Here is a 16,722-nt window from a genome sequence, read left to right as displayed (position 1 = left end):
AGCGTACAAACGGGCGCCTTTCTCGTATGGCCCCCATCTTAACGTGGCCACCGCGGCCGGGATGAAGGGAAGCAAGGCTAAGCATGCTACCAAGAGGGAAAGCCACTTTACTCCGTTTGAGTGGGCCAGCAGTCCATCACGTTAATCTCATGGCCGCCTCGTCCATTTTAAACACGGTATACAACACAGTGATACAATGTTATATGTACATGAGCTATTTCCAATGCCTTATCGAAATCATCGCAAAACCAAACATCCGAACGACACAAATGACTAGCAGAACCAAGCCTAAGCATGCTACTACGAGAGAATGCATCTGGTTCGAAGTACGTTTGGTCACACAGTTCTTGCGGTCCTGTTATGCAGCGCAACCGCTGCTGGCAGCCAGCTGACTTTCAAATGAGCTGAAAAAAGAAGTAAAAGAGCACCTCCGACGAGGATGGGATTCGAACCCATGCGGGCAGAGCCCAATGGATTAGCAGTCCATCGCCTTAACCACTCGGCCACCTCGTCTTTTTTTCTTTATTGCCTCCTCAGACAACAATTCAAACAATACAGACACGACTAAAAAAACCCCAGTACAGGCAGGCCTGGCGCGGTGTGGTTAAAATTTTCTGAGTCTGACCAATTCGTGAAGAACAGCCCTCAATTGCGGCGGCTCCGTTTGTGGGCGATACACCTCTGCAATGTAGGTAACGCTATCAATAAAATTTTCACGGGCTGACCGAACAACAATGTCTACATGACGCACAGCCATCCTTGTCTTCCACAAACTGTGGAGGCCCAGGAGCATGAACATGTCATACGGTGTGTCATCATCAGTCTCTGCAGTTAAAAACCTGATTCCTGAAGGGGTGATTGGTAGTTCCTTTTTAAGTGTGCGTTGTAAAATGTCCCAGAAAAAGATAGGATCCCAGCATTTAATGAAAACATGTTCAATGGTTTCTGGTTTTTTGCACAGAAGACAATTCACTGCCCAGGGCACAAAAATCCCTTTGTCTTCGAGGCATGTCTTTACTGGAAGAGTATTAGTGAGCAGCTGGAAAAAGAAAGATTTAATTGAAGCTCTTACTGGCATCTTTTTCACTCTTTTCAAAGCGTCCTCTCCTGGGCCTCCGCAGTACATCGTTCTGTACAGTGGGACTGGCATCATGATGTCAATTAAGTCTTTGTGCAACTTCTTTTTGTTAACCAAAGGCAAGTACTCTAATGAAAAATGTTCTGTTAGTACGCGATATGACAACAATTTCGTGCAGATAACCAGTTACACCACGATTCACAGCATTACTAGTGGTAACAATGAAATCAGGTAAAGTTTAACCAGTCGAACATGCAACATTGTGCGCAAAAAACCATCACTTTGGTCCCGTAAGAAAAAGAACCGTGACACAATTTGTCTAAGAAACAAATTTGATAAGCCAAGTCCTCCATTGCGAACAGATCGAAAAAGATTTGATAGACTAACTCTCTCCCAAGTCGAGCCCCAAATGAACACTGCAAAAGCTCTGTGCATTTTTTGCACATTCGCGCGCGACATAAAAAGAACTTGCAATACATACCAAGTCTTTGCCACAAGAAATACATTGCACACTGTAGCCCGCGCAAACATCGAGAAACCACGACCTTGCCATGATGAAGTCTTTTCTTTCAAGGTCTCCATTCCTGCCTTCCAATATTCGTTATTTCCTTTGTAATGCTGCAGCGGGACTCCCAGGTATTTAGTTGGTGTCGTCGTCCACGACATATTTGCAAAACAGTCCGGAGTCATGTCCCAGTTGCCGTGCCAGAAGCCAACGCTCTTTTCCCAATTAATCCAGGAGCCCGTCTGTTTGCAAAATTTTTCGGCTACTTGAACCACCTCAAGAACACTGCTTCTGTCCGCGCAAAATAAAGCGATATCATCCGCGTAAGCTAACACTTTAACTTCAGATGACTGCAGTTTGAAGCCACGAATGCTTTCATGGCGTAAGAGAGCAACACAAAAAGGTTCAAGGTACAAGGTAAACAACAGTGGGGAGAGTGGGCAGCCTTGCCTCAATGATGACTGAACAGGAACAAGTTCACTAAGCGTCCTGATTATTACAATACGCGTTGTACAGACACTGTAAACCATCCTGACACCTTCAGTAATCACGTGACCGATATTGATGTGTTTGAGCACCTCGAACATTATTTCATGCGAGACCTTGTCGAAAGCTTTCGCCAGGTCAAGCTGCAACATAGCAACTCGGCCTGCGAACGCGTCACAGCACTCTAACACACTTATCGCAATATGAGTATTAGTTGTGATCGTGCGGCCTTTGATTCCGCATGTTTGGTGAGGCCCCACAAGACTTTTAATTACTGTTTGTGTTCTCTTCGCCAAAACTTTCATTAAAATTTTATAATCGGTGTTTGTTAATGTAATTGGCCTGTATGACTCAACCGATATCAGCTTCTCTGGGTCTTCTGTTTTCGGTATTATCCACCATGTGACTTGTCCTGAAAGAAGGGGGCAGTCTATTTTGCTCGTATGCTTCAGCGCACACATGGTGTAAGATCACTGAGAGTTCGGGCGCAAGAGCCTTGTAAAAGGCTGCTCCTAAGCCATCGGGCCCGGGCGACTTGCCTTCAGCTAATTCCTTTATCGCCCTCACAATTTCGTCCGTGCTTATGGCACCTTCTAGGTTCCCTTTAGTTTCATCATCTAACTTGGGCATGGCAGCAAGAAACTGCTCTTCAAACCCACTTTGCACTTGTTTTGCGCCGCCAAAAAGTTACTTATAGTGCTCGACGAATGCCCTTGCAATTACCGCGCTATCAGGACTCACTTCATTTTGATAAGATATCTGCTTTATTTCCTTCTTCATAGCGTACCGTTTTTCATCGCCCAACGCCCGTCTATTTGGGGTTTCCCCCAGCCACAACCTTTCTGCGCGTGCGCGAATCACTGCTGCTTTGTATTTTTCCGCATCAAGCAGTTCCAATTCGCTTTTAATTTTGCTTACTTCTCTAGTGTACGCACCGGGTTCCGCTCCTTCCATCTTTACAAGCCATTCAAGTTGCCGTTTGAGTTCTTTTTCCTTTAACGTTTCGTTGTAGCGTCGGATAGTGCCCCTTTCAATCGCCATCATTTTTACTTGGATTTTTAGTTCCTCCCACGCGAGCGCATGCTGCGCGGGCTCTCTTGTCCACACATCATCAATCCTTTCTTCTACTTTATTAACAAAAGTGCCATCTTCGAGCAGTCTCGCATTAAGCTTCCACAATTGCCAATTAAATTTTGACTGCTTTCGTTTCGTCCCTAGCGTAAAAGAGGCTATACAGTGGTCACTAAACGACACGGGCGTGACGGAGTAGCCGCTACAAAGAGGTATCAGATCCAGCTACACATACGCTCGGTCTAGTCTCGCATGACTTTTCCCATGAATATGTGTGTATTGTCGTCTTCCCGCGTTCGACAAAACCATGTCGACCTCATCAAGGTTGTGGTCATTGATTAGCGTGCTCAAAAGTTTAGCGCTTTTATCTCTAACGTGGCGATTGTTCGCACGATCTTCCACACAACAGACACAGTTAAAATCACCCAAAAGAATAACAACCTTATTGCATTTGATGTAAGATTCAAGGTTTTCGAAAAAGATAGAGAGAGAGAAAACTTTTATTTCTTTCCAAGAGGTTCGCGGGGATGAAGACTTCCTGGTCGTCTTGTTTGGGTGCTGGCGACTTGAGTCTTCAAGCAAGAGTGGGCCCTCAGTCCAGGGCTCCACTGAGTTGTGCCGCTTCAGTTGCGTGCTTTACCAAGGCCCTCTGGACCTCAAGCTCGCTGCTGAAGAGACAGCTCTCCCATTGCTCCGCACTCGGTGTTTGTTGATTGTGGAATGCTATGTTTCTCTTGCATTCCCAGGTGATGTGATAGAGTGTGGGCGTACTGCCGCACCAGGGGCAGTCTGGTCTGAATTGCGTTGGTGATATCTTGTTGTATGTGTGTAGGTTAGGGAAGGTGTTCGTCTGTAGCCTACGCCATCCTACAGCCTCTTCCCTATTTAGTGCTTTGTGTGGTGATGGATATCTCTTTCTGATTCCCCTATATAGTTGTAGGGTCTCTGTGTAGCCCCCCTCGCATATGAGTAGCCGTGACTCCGAGACGATCGATAAGCCTGCTCGGTAAGTGAGCCCTCGAGCTAGACTGTCCGCCCTTTCGTTTCCTGCTACGCCTGCGTGGGCTGGCACCCAGATTATATGTTGTATGGGTATTCTTTCAGCTGAGGCTGCCGCCTCGCTGATTATTCTGAGGGCAGTGCCACTGATATTGCCCTTCGTATAGTTTCTGCATGTTTCTTTCGAGTCCGTTAGGATATTTAGGGAGCGACCTTTTCTGTAGCCTTCGGCTATCGCTAGCGCGACGGCAATTTCTTCGGCCTCTGCTATCCCTGACACCCCTACTGAAGCGCAGGTGATAGTTTCCCCTGTACCGTTGACCACCGCTACCGCGGCTGTGCGTTTCTCTGCTCTTGCGTACATAGAAGCGTCTGTGTATAGTGTGCTTTCGGATTGGCCTAGCCTTCTGTTTATCTGTTCGGCCCTGGCTCTCCGCCTTTCTTCGTGTAGGTTGGGATCCATATTTTTAGGTAAGGGTCCCACGTTGAAAGTTCTTCTGAGGTCGTCTGGAACTTCTGTGTATCTGTCAGCCAGACCACTTGCGTTCCGACCTAGCCTTTTTAGGAGCGCCCTTCCTGTGGGGGAGCCCCTGAGCCTCGTCAATTGCGCACCCATTTGAGCCTCTGCTAGCTCGTCAAAGGTGTTGCTGACTCCGAGCTGGAGTAATTTTTCATTTGACGTGTTCCTGGGTAGGTGCAGAGCGATCTTGTAGGCCTTCCTTAGTATACAGTCGGCTTGCTCTCTTTCCGCTTTTGTTGTTGCGTGGTAGGGCAGCGAGTATGTGACCCTGCTGACGATTAGGCTGTTTACGAGTCTTAGGGTGTCGTCTTCCTTCATTCCGTATCTTCTTTGGGATACTCGGCTGATCATTCTTCCTACTTGTTCCGTGGCTTTCCTGAGCAGGGTGATGGTGTGGCTGCATTTGCGGCTACTCTGTAGCCACATGCCCAGAATGCGGATTATGTTTTTCTCCGGGATCGGTTGTCCCTCGAGGACGACGTCCAGTGGGGCTTGGGTAGGGTGTCTCCCTATTCTGATGAGCTCCGATTTTTCGGTCGAGCATTTCAGGCCCCTCTCCTTCACGTAGTCTTCTACGCAGGTGGCGGCTTCCTGTAGTCGGTCTTGTTTTTCTCCTAGCGATCCTTGGGTGATCCACACGGTTATGTCGTCGGCGTACATGGCGTGTTTGATACCCGGGATCTCTTTGAGCTTTCTTGCCAGTCTTAGCATTGACATGTTGAAGAGCACCGGCGATATGACTGAGCCTTGGGGTGTTCCTTTGCAGGGTGTGGCGAAGACGTCACTTCGCAGCTCGGCTAGCCCTACGGTCGCTGTTCGGTTGCTTAGGAAGGCCCTGATGTAGTTATGGGCTCTCCTTCCGCAGTTCGTGTCGTTTATGCCTTCCATGATGGCGGCGTGGCTTACGTTGTCAAAGGCTCCTTTGATGTCGAGGGCCATGACAACGTTTTCTCCGCTTCTCGGCATTTTTTCAAGTACTTCCTCCTTTAGCTGGAGGAGTACGTCTTGCGTGGACAGGTGGGCTCGAAACCCGTACATGCTATCAGGGTAGAGTTGGTTTCTCTCCAGGTGTGACTGAATTCTCTTCGTTATTATTCGTTCGTACATCTTGCCTAGGCACGATGTGAGGGATATCGGCCTGAGGTTTTCCACTTGTAGTTTTTTACCGGGCTTCGGAATCATCACCACGACCGCGTGTTTCCATTCGGCGGGTACTGTTCCTTCCTGCCATAGTTTATTGAGGTACGCGGTGAGCTGGTCAATAGCTCCGTCGCTTAAGTTTCTGATCAGTGAATTGCGGATTCTGTCTGCTCCTGCTGCCGTGTTTCTTGTTGCCGACCTGATCGCATCGACCACCTCTTCCCTGGTTATGGGCCTGTCCATGACGGGGTTCTCTTCGCCTTGATATTCCTCTTTGTAACACTCGACCTGGTCGTTGCCGTAGCATTTGACCCGGACCTCCTCCAGTAGTTGTTTATCTGTACCGGTGTATTGGTGCACCAGCCTTCGTATTGCTTTGCCGCTCTCCGACTTGTTTTTGCTTGGGTCCATGAGGGACTTGAGGATCTGCCACGTTCTGGCCGTGCTCAGGGTGCCGTTCAGCGCGTTGCTAAACTGCTGCCATCCTTGTCTGGCCAGCTGCGTCGCGTACTCCTCCGCCTGCTTGGTGATTTCAGCTATCTTGGTCTTGAGCTTCCTGTTCAGCTTTTGTCTTTTCCACCGTGCGGTGAGTCCGCGTCTCGCCTCCCATAGCTTGAGGAGTCGCTTATCCACCTCCGGGGCGTGTTCGGTTCGGTCCACTTCTTTGGTGTAGAGTTCCTGGACCTCCTTGAGCTGTTGGCTCCACTCCCCCACAGATACAATGTCGCCTCCTTGCATCTGTCTACAGTGGGCCCTGAAGGCGTCCCAGTCGACGAGACGGGTCTTGCCTATTTTTCGTTTTGTGTCTTCGGCTGTGATGCTGGTTTTCAGTATATAGTGGTCGCTTCCTAGGTTTTCGAGTAGGTTTTCCCACTCGACCTGTCTGGCGCCCCTCACAAAAGTCAGGTCGGGGCAAGTGTCTGGGCTGACGCTGTTACCCTGTCTGGTTGGTTGGGTTTCGTCAGTTAGGAGATCGCAATCCGTTTGCTCTGCAGCGTCGCTGATTGTTCTTCCTTTTTTATCGTCTTTGCTGTAACCCCATTTTGGGTGCTTGGCGTTGAAATCGCCTGCTATTATTAGGGTGTTGTTGCCCGCTAGTTTTCTAGCCTCTGTAAAAAGCCTGCTAAAGTCCCCATCCTTCTGCTTAGGCGGGCTGTATAGGTTGATAATAAAGGTGCTCTTGGATTGTGCTTTCTTTTTAGGTATAATCTCTGTGATCGTGTGGTCGATCCGAGTGTCCGTTATTTCGTCGTGTGCTGTGGCTACCAATTTCTTGCTTACGAGGGTCGCCGTACGGCGAGCTTCCTGACACGTATAGCCCCTCAGCGAAGGTGTGCAGTTGGTTTCCTGTAATATAATTACGTCTGGCGGGGTTCCTTTGGCATAAATGTACTGCTGCAGGAGGCCTTGTTTTTGCCTGTACCCCCTGCAGTTCCATTGCCATATCTCTAATTGTTGGAGGCGTTCTGCCATGATGGTGTACTAGGGTTGGAGTTGAGGGTTTCTGCGCCGAACCTGCGTTCGTTATATAGGCGTTCTCTAGCGTCGTTAGTCGTTCTCTGCGCGTTCTGATTCTTAATGTGTGTTCTAACGTTTTGCTCTAGAAGGGCAAATTTCTGCTGCATAAATTGCATCTGCTCTTGCGTCTGTTTCTGCATGTTCATTATGAGAGCCTCGAGCTGCCCATCTTGTGGCTGTGTTGCTTCCACCATTGGGGGTGGTGGGGTCTGAGTTTTGGGCTGTGTCTGCCCTGTCCTGATTTCGCGGAGTTCTTTAAGGACCTCGCTCAGCTGCTTTCTGAGTTGGCCTAGTTCCTGTCTGAGGGCTTTGTTCTCTTCCATTAACTGTTTCTCGCGAGTGGATTGTGTGTTTGTGTTTGAGTGCGGAGCAAAGAGCGTTTTGGGAGGGCCGTCTCCCCAGCTCACCTTGACACCGCCGGTCTTCTTTTTCTTCTGTTGCTCTTGTCCTTGCTTCTGCTCCTGTTGCTGGTGTCCCAGGGGCGGGAAGGACTCGTCCCGCTCGGATCCTCGACTCCGGCTCCGGTTGCGGCTGCGTCCGCGGCTGCCGCTGCGCCCGGATTCCTGGCTCTCGTCTCGGAACCACCGCGGCCTTCTTCTGCGGCTGCGGTCCCGGCTCTTGCGTTGCTGCTGCAGGGGGCCCCACCGCAGCTCGCACGCTGATTTGAGTCGTTGTTTGCAGTCCCTCGTGCCCGTGATGTGGTCGCCGTCACACACTAGGCACTTGGGTGTACACTGGTGGTCCGTCGTTGGGTTCTGAAGTCCGCATTGTCTGCAGACCTTGGCGTTCGGGTTTGGGCAGACGTCCATGCGATGCCCCTGTTGGCCGCAGGTGTAGCATACCTGCCTTGTTGGCCTGTACGGGTGGCACCGGTATTCGCTGCTGTGGTAGATGACAAACTTCGGAAGAGTAGGGCCGTCGAAAGTGATGAGGGCCGTGCTTGAATTTCCAAGCATTCTTGCCGTTATGACTCTGACGCCCTGGGTGCGAAGTCGTATGTGGGCCTTGAGTTCCTCGGATGTGGTTTTCGGTGCTGGGCCGTGAATAACTCCCCGTAGCGTTCCCTCCGGGGCCGCCGCGTGTGTGTTCACTGCAAAGCTTTTGCCTCCAAAGTTGATCTGCCTGATGTGCAGAACCTTCTTGGCTGCGTCTTCGTTAGCTGTGCTCACGATTATGATGTTCGAGCCGTGGCGAAGTCGGACGAGAAGATCTTCTTCCTTGCATCCTCTTCCGGTGGCCGCAACCACCGCTTCCACCACTTTGTATTGCGGTAGATCCTTGACTGCGAGTCCCCTCGGCCGGAGGACTATCTTGATGTCGTCTTTCGGGAGAGGAGGCAGTCGCAGCCTCGGCCCTCCCTCCCATTGTTTCTTCTCCGGTGCGCCAGCTGCGCTTCTTCCCGCTTCGTCGGAAGATGGCGACCTTCCTGCGCCGTTTCCCGCCAAAATTTGCGGTTTGTCGCCGCCATTTTGGCGTCTCTTCGATTTCTTTGACTGGACGACCGCCCAGCCTTCTGCTTTGTCTGCGTCCATTCCGTTAACTTGTGGTCGTTGTAGAGTCGATGGGGTGCTGCATCCCGGGGCTTGAGTCCCTGTAGCGACGAGGCCGTCGTGGCCTCGCGGTACGTGGGTCACGTCGATGTTGTCGTGGAAGTCTTCTTCCATGTTTTCGGGCGGTTCCGTAAAAAATCCTGGTTGTCGTGTGATTGTGGGTTGTTCCTGACTCGAAGTTTTCGTTCGGGACATCGCTCCGATGCGTCTTCACCGCGGGCCGAGGCCGGGAAGGCCGTGGAGCCCCGAGCTCGTGCTAAGCCTCGTTAGGCTTAACGCCTGGCCGACCACGTGGGAACTTCAAAGTCCGATAAAATCCTAAAAAATGGACCCACCGGCTTGGAAGTGGTATCCTCGTGGTCCGCTTCACTTTCGGCGTCGGTTCCAGCAAGAATTTTGGAGATCCGTAGGGATTAACCGGGTCAGAGGACCCAAAAATCGCGGAGCGCATGTGAGGCACGTTTGTGCTCTTCGACGATCGCAGCGCCGCAACCCCGAAAAAGATAAATTAGTTTTGCATATCATTTGGTGCATACACACATATCAGTCGCCATTGCGAACCGGAAAAAAAGAAGTTTAAATCAAATAGACGACCGTTTTCACTGACAGAGACTGCTCAAAAATGACAGCGCATTCACGTGTTAGGACGGCACAACCACCATATGTACCTACAGCATGCAAATAGAAACATTATAATGCGCCGTAAACGCTGCAACCATGCGATTCGTCTGCTCCTGGCTCTTAACTTTCGTTTCTTGCCCAGCCACAATGTCAAGCTCATCGTCTAGGCAGATGCGGCTTAGCTGGCATTGTCGCCGCCTTGCTGAAAGACCTCGAACATTAATAGTGGAAGTCCTTAGTGCTTTCTCCATTTTTGCCATCATTTAAGAGCAGGAACAGACAGCTCGTGCAGTGGAGAGAGACATGTGACGCGTAGCACTAGTCAGAATTACTCTTTGCGTGCAGCATACAGTACTACATGCCCAACACTGTCTCCTCTCTCGTACCTTGGTAGCGTCTCGCGGGCACACTGCTTGTTTGCCATTGTGCTCCTAGGAGCCTTTCAAGGCACAGGTCGCGTCTACGGGGGCGGTGGTGCCGCCGGTCTTCTGTCCGGCGGGATGTTAGGTTTCGGGCGAAAAGACGCCCGGCGTCCCCCCCCCCATTTTGGGCGGTGGTTCATCGTTGCTGAGAGAAGGGAGCTCGCCGTCGACTAACGCTTCCTTGCGAGATCTTTTGGCCGCTGCTCCGCTTGCCTCAACGCCGTTTATATCGACGCCCTCCTCAACCCCGGGCGTTTTCTCCGACTCACCTGCGCTGTTGGCTTCGAGGTCACTGGAACCTGCTTCGAAGTGCTTGACGTCCTTCTGCTTTCTGTCCGTATCGGTGCTCTCAAGAGGCGGTGCAGGTGCAACCTTTGGCACGCTGTCGTTGCCACCTGAAACTTCTTCGGCGTCGGCCTCGTCCAGGAGCAGCTCGGAGACGTCCTCTTTCCCTCTCAGTCCAATGACACTGGCGTACGTTCTCACGCACTCAGACTCGTCGTGTCCGTAGCGCCGGCAAAGCGCACAACACGGAACACGACATTCCCGCCGTACATGGCCTGTGTTACGGCACCAGAGGCAGAGCGGAGCCCTCCCCGGGACAACAACGAGTCCCTGCTCCCCAGCAATGCGTACTTGATGGGGCAAATCGTCGACCGACAGGCCCGTTTTGAGCCTAAGAGTCACAAGTCACGTCGACGACCCTTTGTCCTGGACGCCTTGGACTCGCCACCGTTCCCTTGTAACTTCAGTCACCTTTCCATATGATGAAAAGGCATAGCGTATGTCTTCATCCGGCACGCTATGCAGCAGCCAGTGTAGCTTCAAATGAATGTCTTGATAATTAGGGTCGATGACCACACAACGTCGCTCTTTCACTTTTATGCCGCCCTCGCTGAGTATCTCTTTCACACCTTCGCCACTTTTAAATGTCACTGCCCACACATGGCTCATCTGATACGCCCCCAAGGCGACTACGTCGGACAGCAGCGATAAGCCAACCAGCGCATCTCGGAAATGTTTCACACGATACGACCGAGACCGCACATCTGCATGCAAAAAAAAAACGGTATTTAAAACAACACGACCTGTTGGTAGCTGAGGAAGAAGCACTTTATATTCCTGGTCGTCGCTGGCAACACCCCTAGTACCGCGGCCGGGCTGGGCCGCTGAAACCGCTCCTACGGAGCTCATTAAACACACGTCCGTTTGCCTCAGTGGCCGGAAATGGAACCGACTGCAGCCGCAGCTGGCAGCCAGTAGACTTTCAAAAGAGCTGAAAAAAGAAGCAATAGAGCACCTACGACGAGGATGGTATTCGAACCCATGCGGGCAGAGCCCAATGGATTAGCAGTCCATCGCCTTAACCTCTCGGCCACCTCGCCCGGATACCGACAGCAGCCCCAGCTGGCAGCCAGTAGACTTTCAAAAGGGCTGAAAAAAGAAGCAATAGAGCTCCTCCGACGAGGATGGGATTCGAACCCACGCGGGCAGAGCCCAATGGATTAGCAGTCCATCGCCTTAACCTCTCGGCCACCTCGCCCGGATACCGACTGCAGCCGCAGCTGGCAGCCAGTAGACTTTCAAAAGGGCTGAAAAAAGAAGCAATAGAGCTCCTCCGACGAGGATGGGATTCGAACCCACGCGGGCAGAGCCCAATGGATTAGCAGTCCATCGCCTTAACCACTCGGCCACCTCGCCCGGATACCGACTGCAGCCGCAGCTGGCAGCCAGTAGACTTTCAAAAGGGCTGAAAAAAGAAGCAATAGAGCTCCTCCGACGAGGATGGGATTCGAACCCACGCGGGCAGAGCCCAATGGATTAGCAGTCCATCGCCTTAACCTCTCGGCCACCTCGCCTTTTTTTTCTTTATTACCGGTAAACAATACATAAAAATCTCTAGCCACACTTTGGCCGAGACAATGGGTTAAAACTTTTTCATGTTAATCAGTTCATCCATAACTGCCACCCAGTCCGGCGGCTGGGGTTGACTGCGGAGAACATCTCTCAGGAAAACTGCACTTTCTATAAAGTTTTCTCTCACTGGTCGCACATTTGCGTCGGCGTGCCTGGCCGCCATTCTCGTTTTCCAGATGCTGTGGAGGCCCAGTAGCATAAACATGTCGTAAGGAACCTCCTCACTTTCTACAGGTAGAAACCGGATGCCATAAGGAGTTACAGGTAGTTCTTTCTTCAATGTTCTTTGCAAGATGTCCCAGTGGAAAACCGGGTCCCAGCAGTCGATAAACACATGTTCGATGGTCTCGGGTTTTTTGCAGAGTATGCAGTCGGTGGTCCAGGGCACAAAAATGCCTTTATCGTTTAGCCATGTTTTCACAGGAAGGGTACCGGTATGAAGTTTAAAGAAAAAGGATTGGACAGTCGGTCTTACCGGCATCTTCTTAACTCGCTTTAACACATCTTTGCCTGGGCCTCCGCAGCAAAAGGAACGGTATAAGTGAGCAGGTATAAATATATCTAGCAAATCTTTGTACAGTTTCTTCCTGGGTACAGCAGATAGATACTGTGTAGAAAAGTGAGCGCTCAAAGTGCGAAAGGCTGCCACAACTTCACGCAAAAAACCTGTTACAGCACGATTCGTGGCCGGGTAACTGGACACAACAAATTCCGGCAACACGTTGCCTAAGCGCACCTGCAACATTGTGCGCAACAAGGGATCGGTTTGATCACGTAGAAACAAAAATCTTGAGACAACTTGCTTCAGAAACAAATTAGAAAGACCAAGGCCGCCCCTTTTGACCGGAAGGAACAGATTAACTCGACTTGTTCGCTCCCAATTTGAGCTCCAAATAAAGACAGCAAACACTCTATGCAGCTTCTGCAGGTTTGCTCGGGTAATGAGCACGAACTGCAATATATACCAAATTCTGGCTATTAAAAATACATTGCACACACTTGCGCGCGCGAAAACAGAAAGGTCACGTCCTTTCCAGCCATCCGCTTTTCTCCTTGCACTCTGCGTTATCTCACCCCACAACTCCGTACTGCTTTTATAGTGCTCCAAGGGTACCCCCAAGTACTTCGCAGGGGCGGTCGTCCATTTCATGTTAGCAAACACGGCAGGTGTGCTGTCCCAATCACCGTGCCAAAAACCTATGCACTTATCCCAGTTAATTTCGGACCCAGTCTTTTTGCAATATTCCCCCGCAACTTTCACAACTTCTTTAACGCTTTCTTGATCCGCGCAAAAAACAGCAATATCATCAGCGTAAGCAAGCACTTTTACTTGCGCCGACAGAAGAGTGAAACCGCAGATCCCATCATTGTGCAACAGTGATAACAGAAAAGGCTCAAGGTAGATCGCAAAGAGCAAAGGCGAGAGCGGGCAACCCTGCCTGACCGAAGAACACACAGGTACAGGTTCAGTCAGCTGTTTGTTCACTATAATTCGGGTAACACAGTTGTCGTACGCCATCTGTACACCTTGTATTATCACAGAGCCGACGTTGGCATATTCTAGAATGGCGAAAAGAATGTCGTGCGACACTCGATCGAAGGCCTTTGCAAGGTCAAGCTGTATCATGGCAACTCGGCCCCCGAAGGCATCGCAGCATTCAAGAACAGTTCTGGCAATGTGCACACTTGTTCCAATGGTGCGACCTTTAATACCGCACGTTTGGTGGGGCCCTACAAGGTCATTTATGACCTTTTGCAGTCTGTTGGCAAGAATCTTCATAAACACTTTATAGTCAACGTTGGTTAGGCTTATCGGCCGATAAGCCCCAACGGACAGAAGTTTAGCCTGGTCCTCACTCTTGGGTATTAAAACCACGTGTGCTGTTTTAAATGATGGTGGCATTTTCTTTGTCTCATAAATTTCGGTGAAGACGCAGTGGAGAGCTTGGGTGAGTTCGGCTTTGAACTTCTTATAAAATTCACTACCTAAGCCGTCAGGACCGGGAGATTTTCCGGCACTCAGCTCTTCGATTGCTCTTCCCACTTCGCTTACGCTGATTGGTACCTCCAGCCCTTGTTTTATATCGTCTCCTAGTTTTGGCATACGGGACAAGAACGTGTTTGCAAACCCCTCTTCTTCAAGCCGTCGCCGCCCAAGCAATTCCCGATACTGCTCAACAAACGCCAACTGAATCACTTTGCTATCATTCGTTACCTCGTTTCTGTACCTGATTTGTCTTACTTCGTTCTGAGTCGCGTACTTCTTTTCGTCACTAAGCGAGCGTTTAGTAGGTACTTGGTCAAGCGAGAGACGTTCAGCACGGGCCCGTATCATGGCAGCTGTATACTTGTCTTTTTCGATAATCTCAAGTTTACTTTTTGTATCTCTTATTTCTTTCTTATATCTTCCCGGCTGGGAACTTTCCAGGCTTACGAGCAAGTCAAGTTGGCAATGTAGTTCTTTTTCTTTAACACGTTTATCGTGGCATATGATGCTTGCCCTTTCAATCGCGTTTATTTTCACTTGTTCTTTGAAATCTTCCCACCTAATTACCCAGTTCCCAGGCTCTGCTGATAGCAATGCTTTAATGCATTCATTAACTTTAATGTCAAAGCGTTCATCCTCGAGTAATTGTGCGTTAAACTTCCACAGGTCCCACGAGAAACGAGATTTCTTGTCTTTGTTCCCCAGGGTAAACGTAACTAAGCTGTGGTCGGTAAAAGACATGTGTTTTACCTCGTAGCTATTGCACAAAGGAATCAGATCAAGCGACACATACGCTCTGTCAAGTCTCGCGTGACTTTCACCCTGGAAGTGAGTAAAATGCGGCGCTACCGAAAGAACTTCAGCAACATCATCTAAACCATTTTCTTGCACAATCGAATTCAACAATTCCGCACTTTTGTCACGAAGGAGTCTTTTTGTAATTCTATCCTCTGCTTTACAAACGCAGTTAAAGTCGCCCAAAAGCACAATTAACCGCTCACAGCACACATATTGTTCAACGCGCTCAAAAAATTCCTTGCGCTCGTTCTCCCTGTTAGGAGCATACACGCATATGACTCTCCATAGCAAATTGCAATAAAAAAAATCCACTACAACCAAACGGCCAGTTTGACACACAGTTAAATTCTGCTCGACAATCCCCAGAGAATTCCTAATAAATACAGCACAACCGCCCGATGTGCCAGAAGAATGGCACACACAAACATTGTAGCGTGCCGTAAAAGGCTGCACCATAAGGTCCGCCTGTTCCTGTCTTTCGACTTTCGTCTCCTGTACGGCTATTATGTCTAGGTCATTATCAACGAACAGCCGGCTTAGCTGGTACTGACGCTTCTTGGAAGCCAGTCCCCTGACATTAATTGTTGCAATGCGCAACGCTCTAAGAGGTGTAGAAGCCATCTAGTTTAGGTACAGGAGCCATATGGTGCATACCTCGGGACACAAGGTGACGGTGCGGGTGACTTGCATAATCTGAGGGGCTCGATGGGTGCGGTGCCGGTAATCCAAAATCTCTTGCACAGGTGCCTCTTGCGTATGGACTGGAAAATCAGCCCATGCAGTCTGTTACCGAAAAAGGCCATCTCACGCCCACAGAAACCACTCACAGGGCACTCACTCCAACTAAGGCGGCGGCATAGCCGCCGCTCGTTGATCGGCCTGTACATTCGGCCGCGGTTTCAACGTCGGTCGCCTGACACCAACAGTCTTCTGCGGCGGCTCGTCGCCTTCGCTCACTTTGGGCTCTCCATTCGCACTGTGCTCGTGCGGTCGCTTCCCTGCTTGGTTGCTGGTTGATGCATGTGACACTTCCATGCTGTCACCATGCTGGGGAACGACGGGAGCTGACGCCCCACCGCTCAAGACTTCGTCCGTTGGCGCCTTGACTTCTGCAGGCTGCGCTACCTGTTGCTGCCGCTTACTGCTGGGCTCCTCTACGCTTGGGGATATCTCCGTAGGGGGCACAGCAGGGGCCTTCTCCACGCTGTCCCCTGCCTCTGCTGCAGCGTCTTCCGCGTCAGCCTCGTCCATGACAAGTTCGGACGAAATGCCAGTGTTGACTGGGACGGCAGCACTCGCGTACGTGCGTACGCAGCTGCTTTCTTCGTGCCCGTAGCGACGACAGGCGCCGCATCGTGGAACCTTGCACTCACGGCGAATGTGCCCAGTACCGTGGCAGCGCAGACACAGCGGAGCTCTGCCCGGTACAACCACGAGAGCCAGCTCACCGCCAACCCTGACTTCGTGAGGGAGGTCTTCCAGCTTCACGCCAGGGTTCATTTTCAATGAAACCAAGCGTGTCGTCGACCCCTTGCTGGCGACACCCTGGACGCGCCACCGCTCCTTGGAGACTTCGCTCACCTTGCCGTACGGAGCAAAGGCTACCCTCACGTCTTCGTCGGGCACGTTGTGCAGCAGCCAGTGCAGCTTGACGCGGACGTCCTGGTTTGCCGGGTCGATGACGAGACAGCGGCGGTCCTTGACTTTCAGGTCTCCGGCAGAAAGAATTTTCGTCACCGCCTCAGCACTCGCGAAAGTAACAGCCCATACATGGCTCATGCGATACGCCCCCAAGGCGATAACCTCGGGGAGCAGCATCAGCTGAGCCAGCGCATCCCTGAAATCTTCGACCCGATAAGGACGGGCCCGCACGTCAGCGTGCAAAAAAACTGTGTTCAACACAACACGTCCTGTAGGAAGGGTAGGCAGAATCACCTGATACTCTTCATCCGAGGCAAAAGCCCTGTTTCCGCGGCCAGACATGACCGCTGTAGCTGCTCCAACAGAGCCCGTCATCGCACGTCCGTCACGCTCGGTGGCCGGAAGTCGAAATCACTAGGCCACCTCGCCCGTATACCGACTGCAGCCGCAGCTGGCAGCCAGTAGACTT

The 16,722-nt window shown here is 50.9% G+C and overlaps 1 protein-coding gene and 5 non-coding genes across 6 annotated transcripts; all 6 read right to left on the bottom strand.

Moving 5' to 3' along the window:
* Nucleotides 1-431: 431 nt before the first annotated feature.
* On the bottom strand, nucleotides 432-513 carry TRNAS-GCU (transfer RNA serine (anticodon GCU)). The gene has a single exon. It is a non-coding gene; the product is annotated as a tRNA-Ser (tRNA).
* Nucleotides 514-2,460: 1,947 nt separating this feature from the next.
* LOC144124249 (uncharacterized) lies at nucleotides 2,461-16,595 on the bottom strand. The gene is made up of 4 exons (XM_077656891.1): nucleotides 15,884-16,595; nucleotides 10,180-10,356; nucleotides 8,160-8,638; nucleotides 2,461-2,481 (listed from the first exon to the last, which is right to left on the bottom strand). The coding sequence occupies exons 1-4, from the start codon at nucleotides 16,593-16,595 to the stop codon at nucleotides 2,461-2,463; spliced, it is 1,389 nt and encodes a 462-aa protein (XP_077513017.1).
* TRNAS-GCU (transfer RNA serine (anticodon GCU)) lies at nucleotides 11,214-11,295 on the bottom strand. The gene has a single exon. It is a non-coding gene; the product is annotated as a tRNA-Ser (tRNA).
* On the bottom strand, nucleotides 11,372-11,453 carry TRNAS-GCU (transfer RNA serine (anticodon GCU)). The gene has a single exon. It is a non-coding gene; the product is annotated as a tRNA-Ser (tRNA).
* TRNAS-GCU (transfer RNA serine (anticodon GCU)) lies at nucleotides 11,530-11,611 on the bottom strand. Its single transcript has one exon. It is a non-coding gene; the product is annotated as a tRNA-Ser (tRNA).
* TRNAS-GCU (transfer RNA serine (anticodon GCU)) lies at nucleotides 11,688-11,769 on the bottom strand. Its single transcript has one exon. It is a non-coding gene; the product is annotated as a tRNA-Ser (tRNA).
* Nucleotides 16,596-16,722: the final 127 nt, after the last annotated feature.

Source organism: Amblyomma americanum, chromosome 3 (genome assembly GCF_052857255.1).
Source record: "Amblyomma americanum isolate KBUSLIRL-KWMA chromosome 3, ASM5285725v1, whole genome shotgun sequence".
Lineage (NCBI taxonomy): Eukaryota > Metazoa > Arthropoda > Arachnida > Ixodida > Ixodidae > Amblyomma > Amblyomma americanum.
This window is presented reverse-complemented; position numbering and strand designations above follow the sequence as displayed.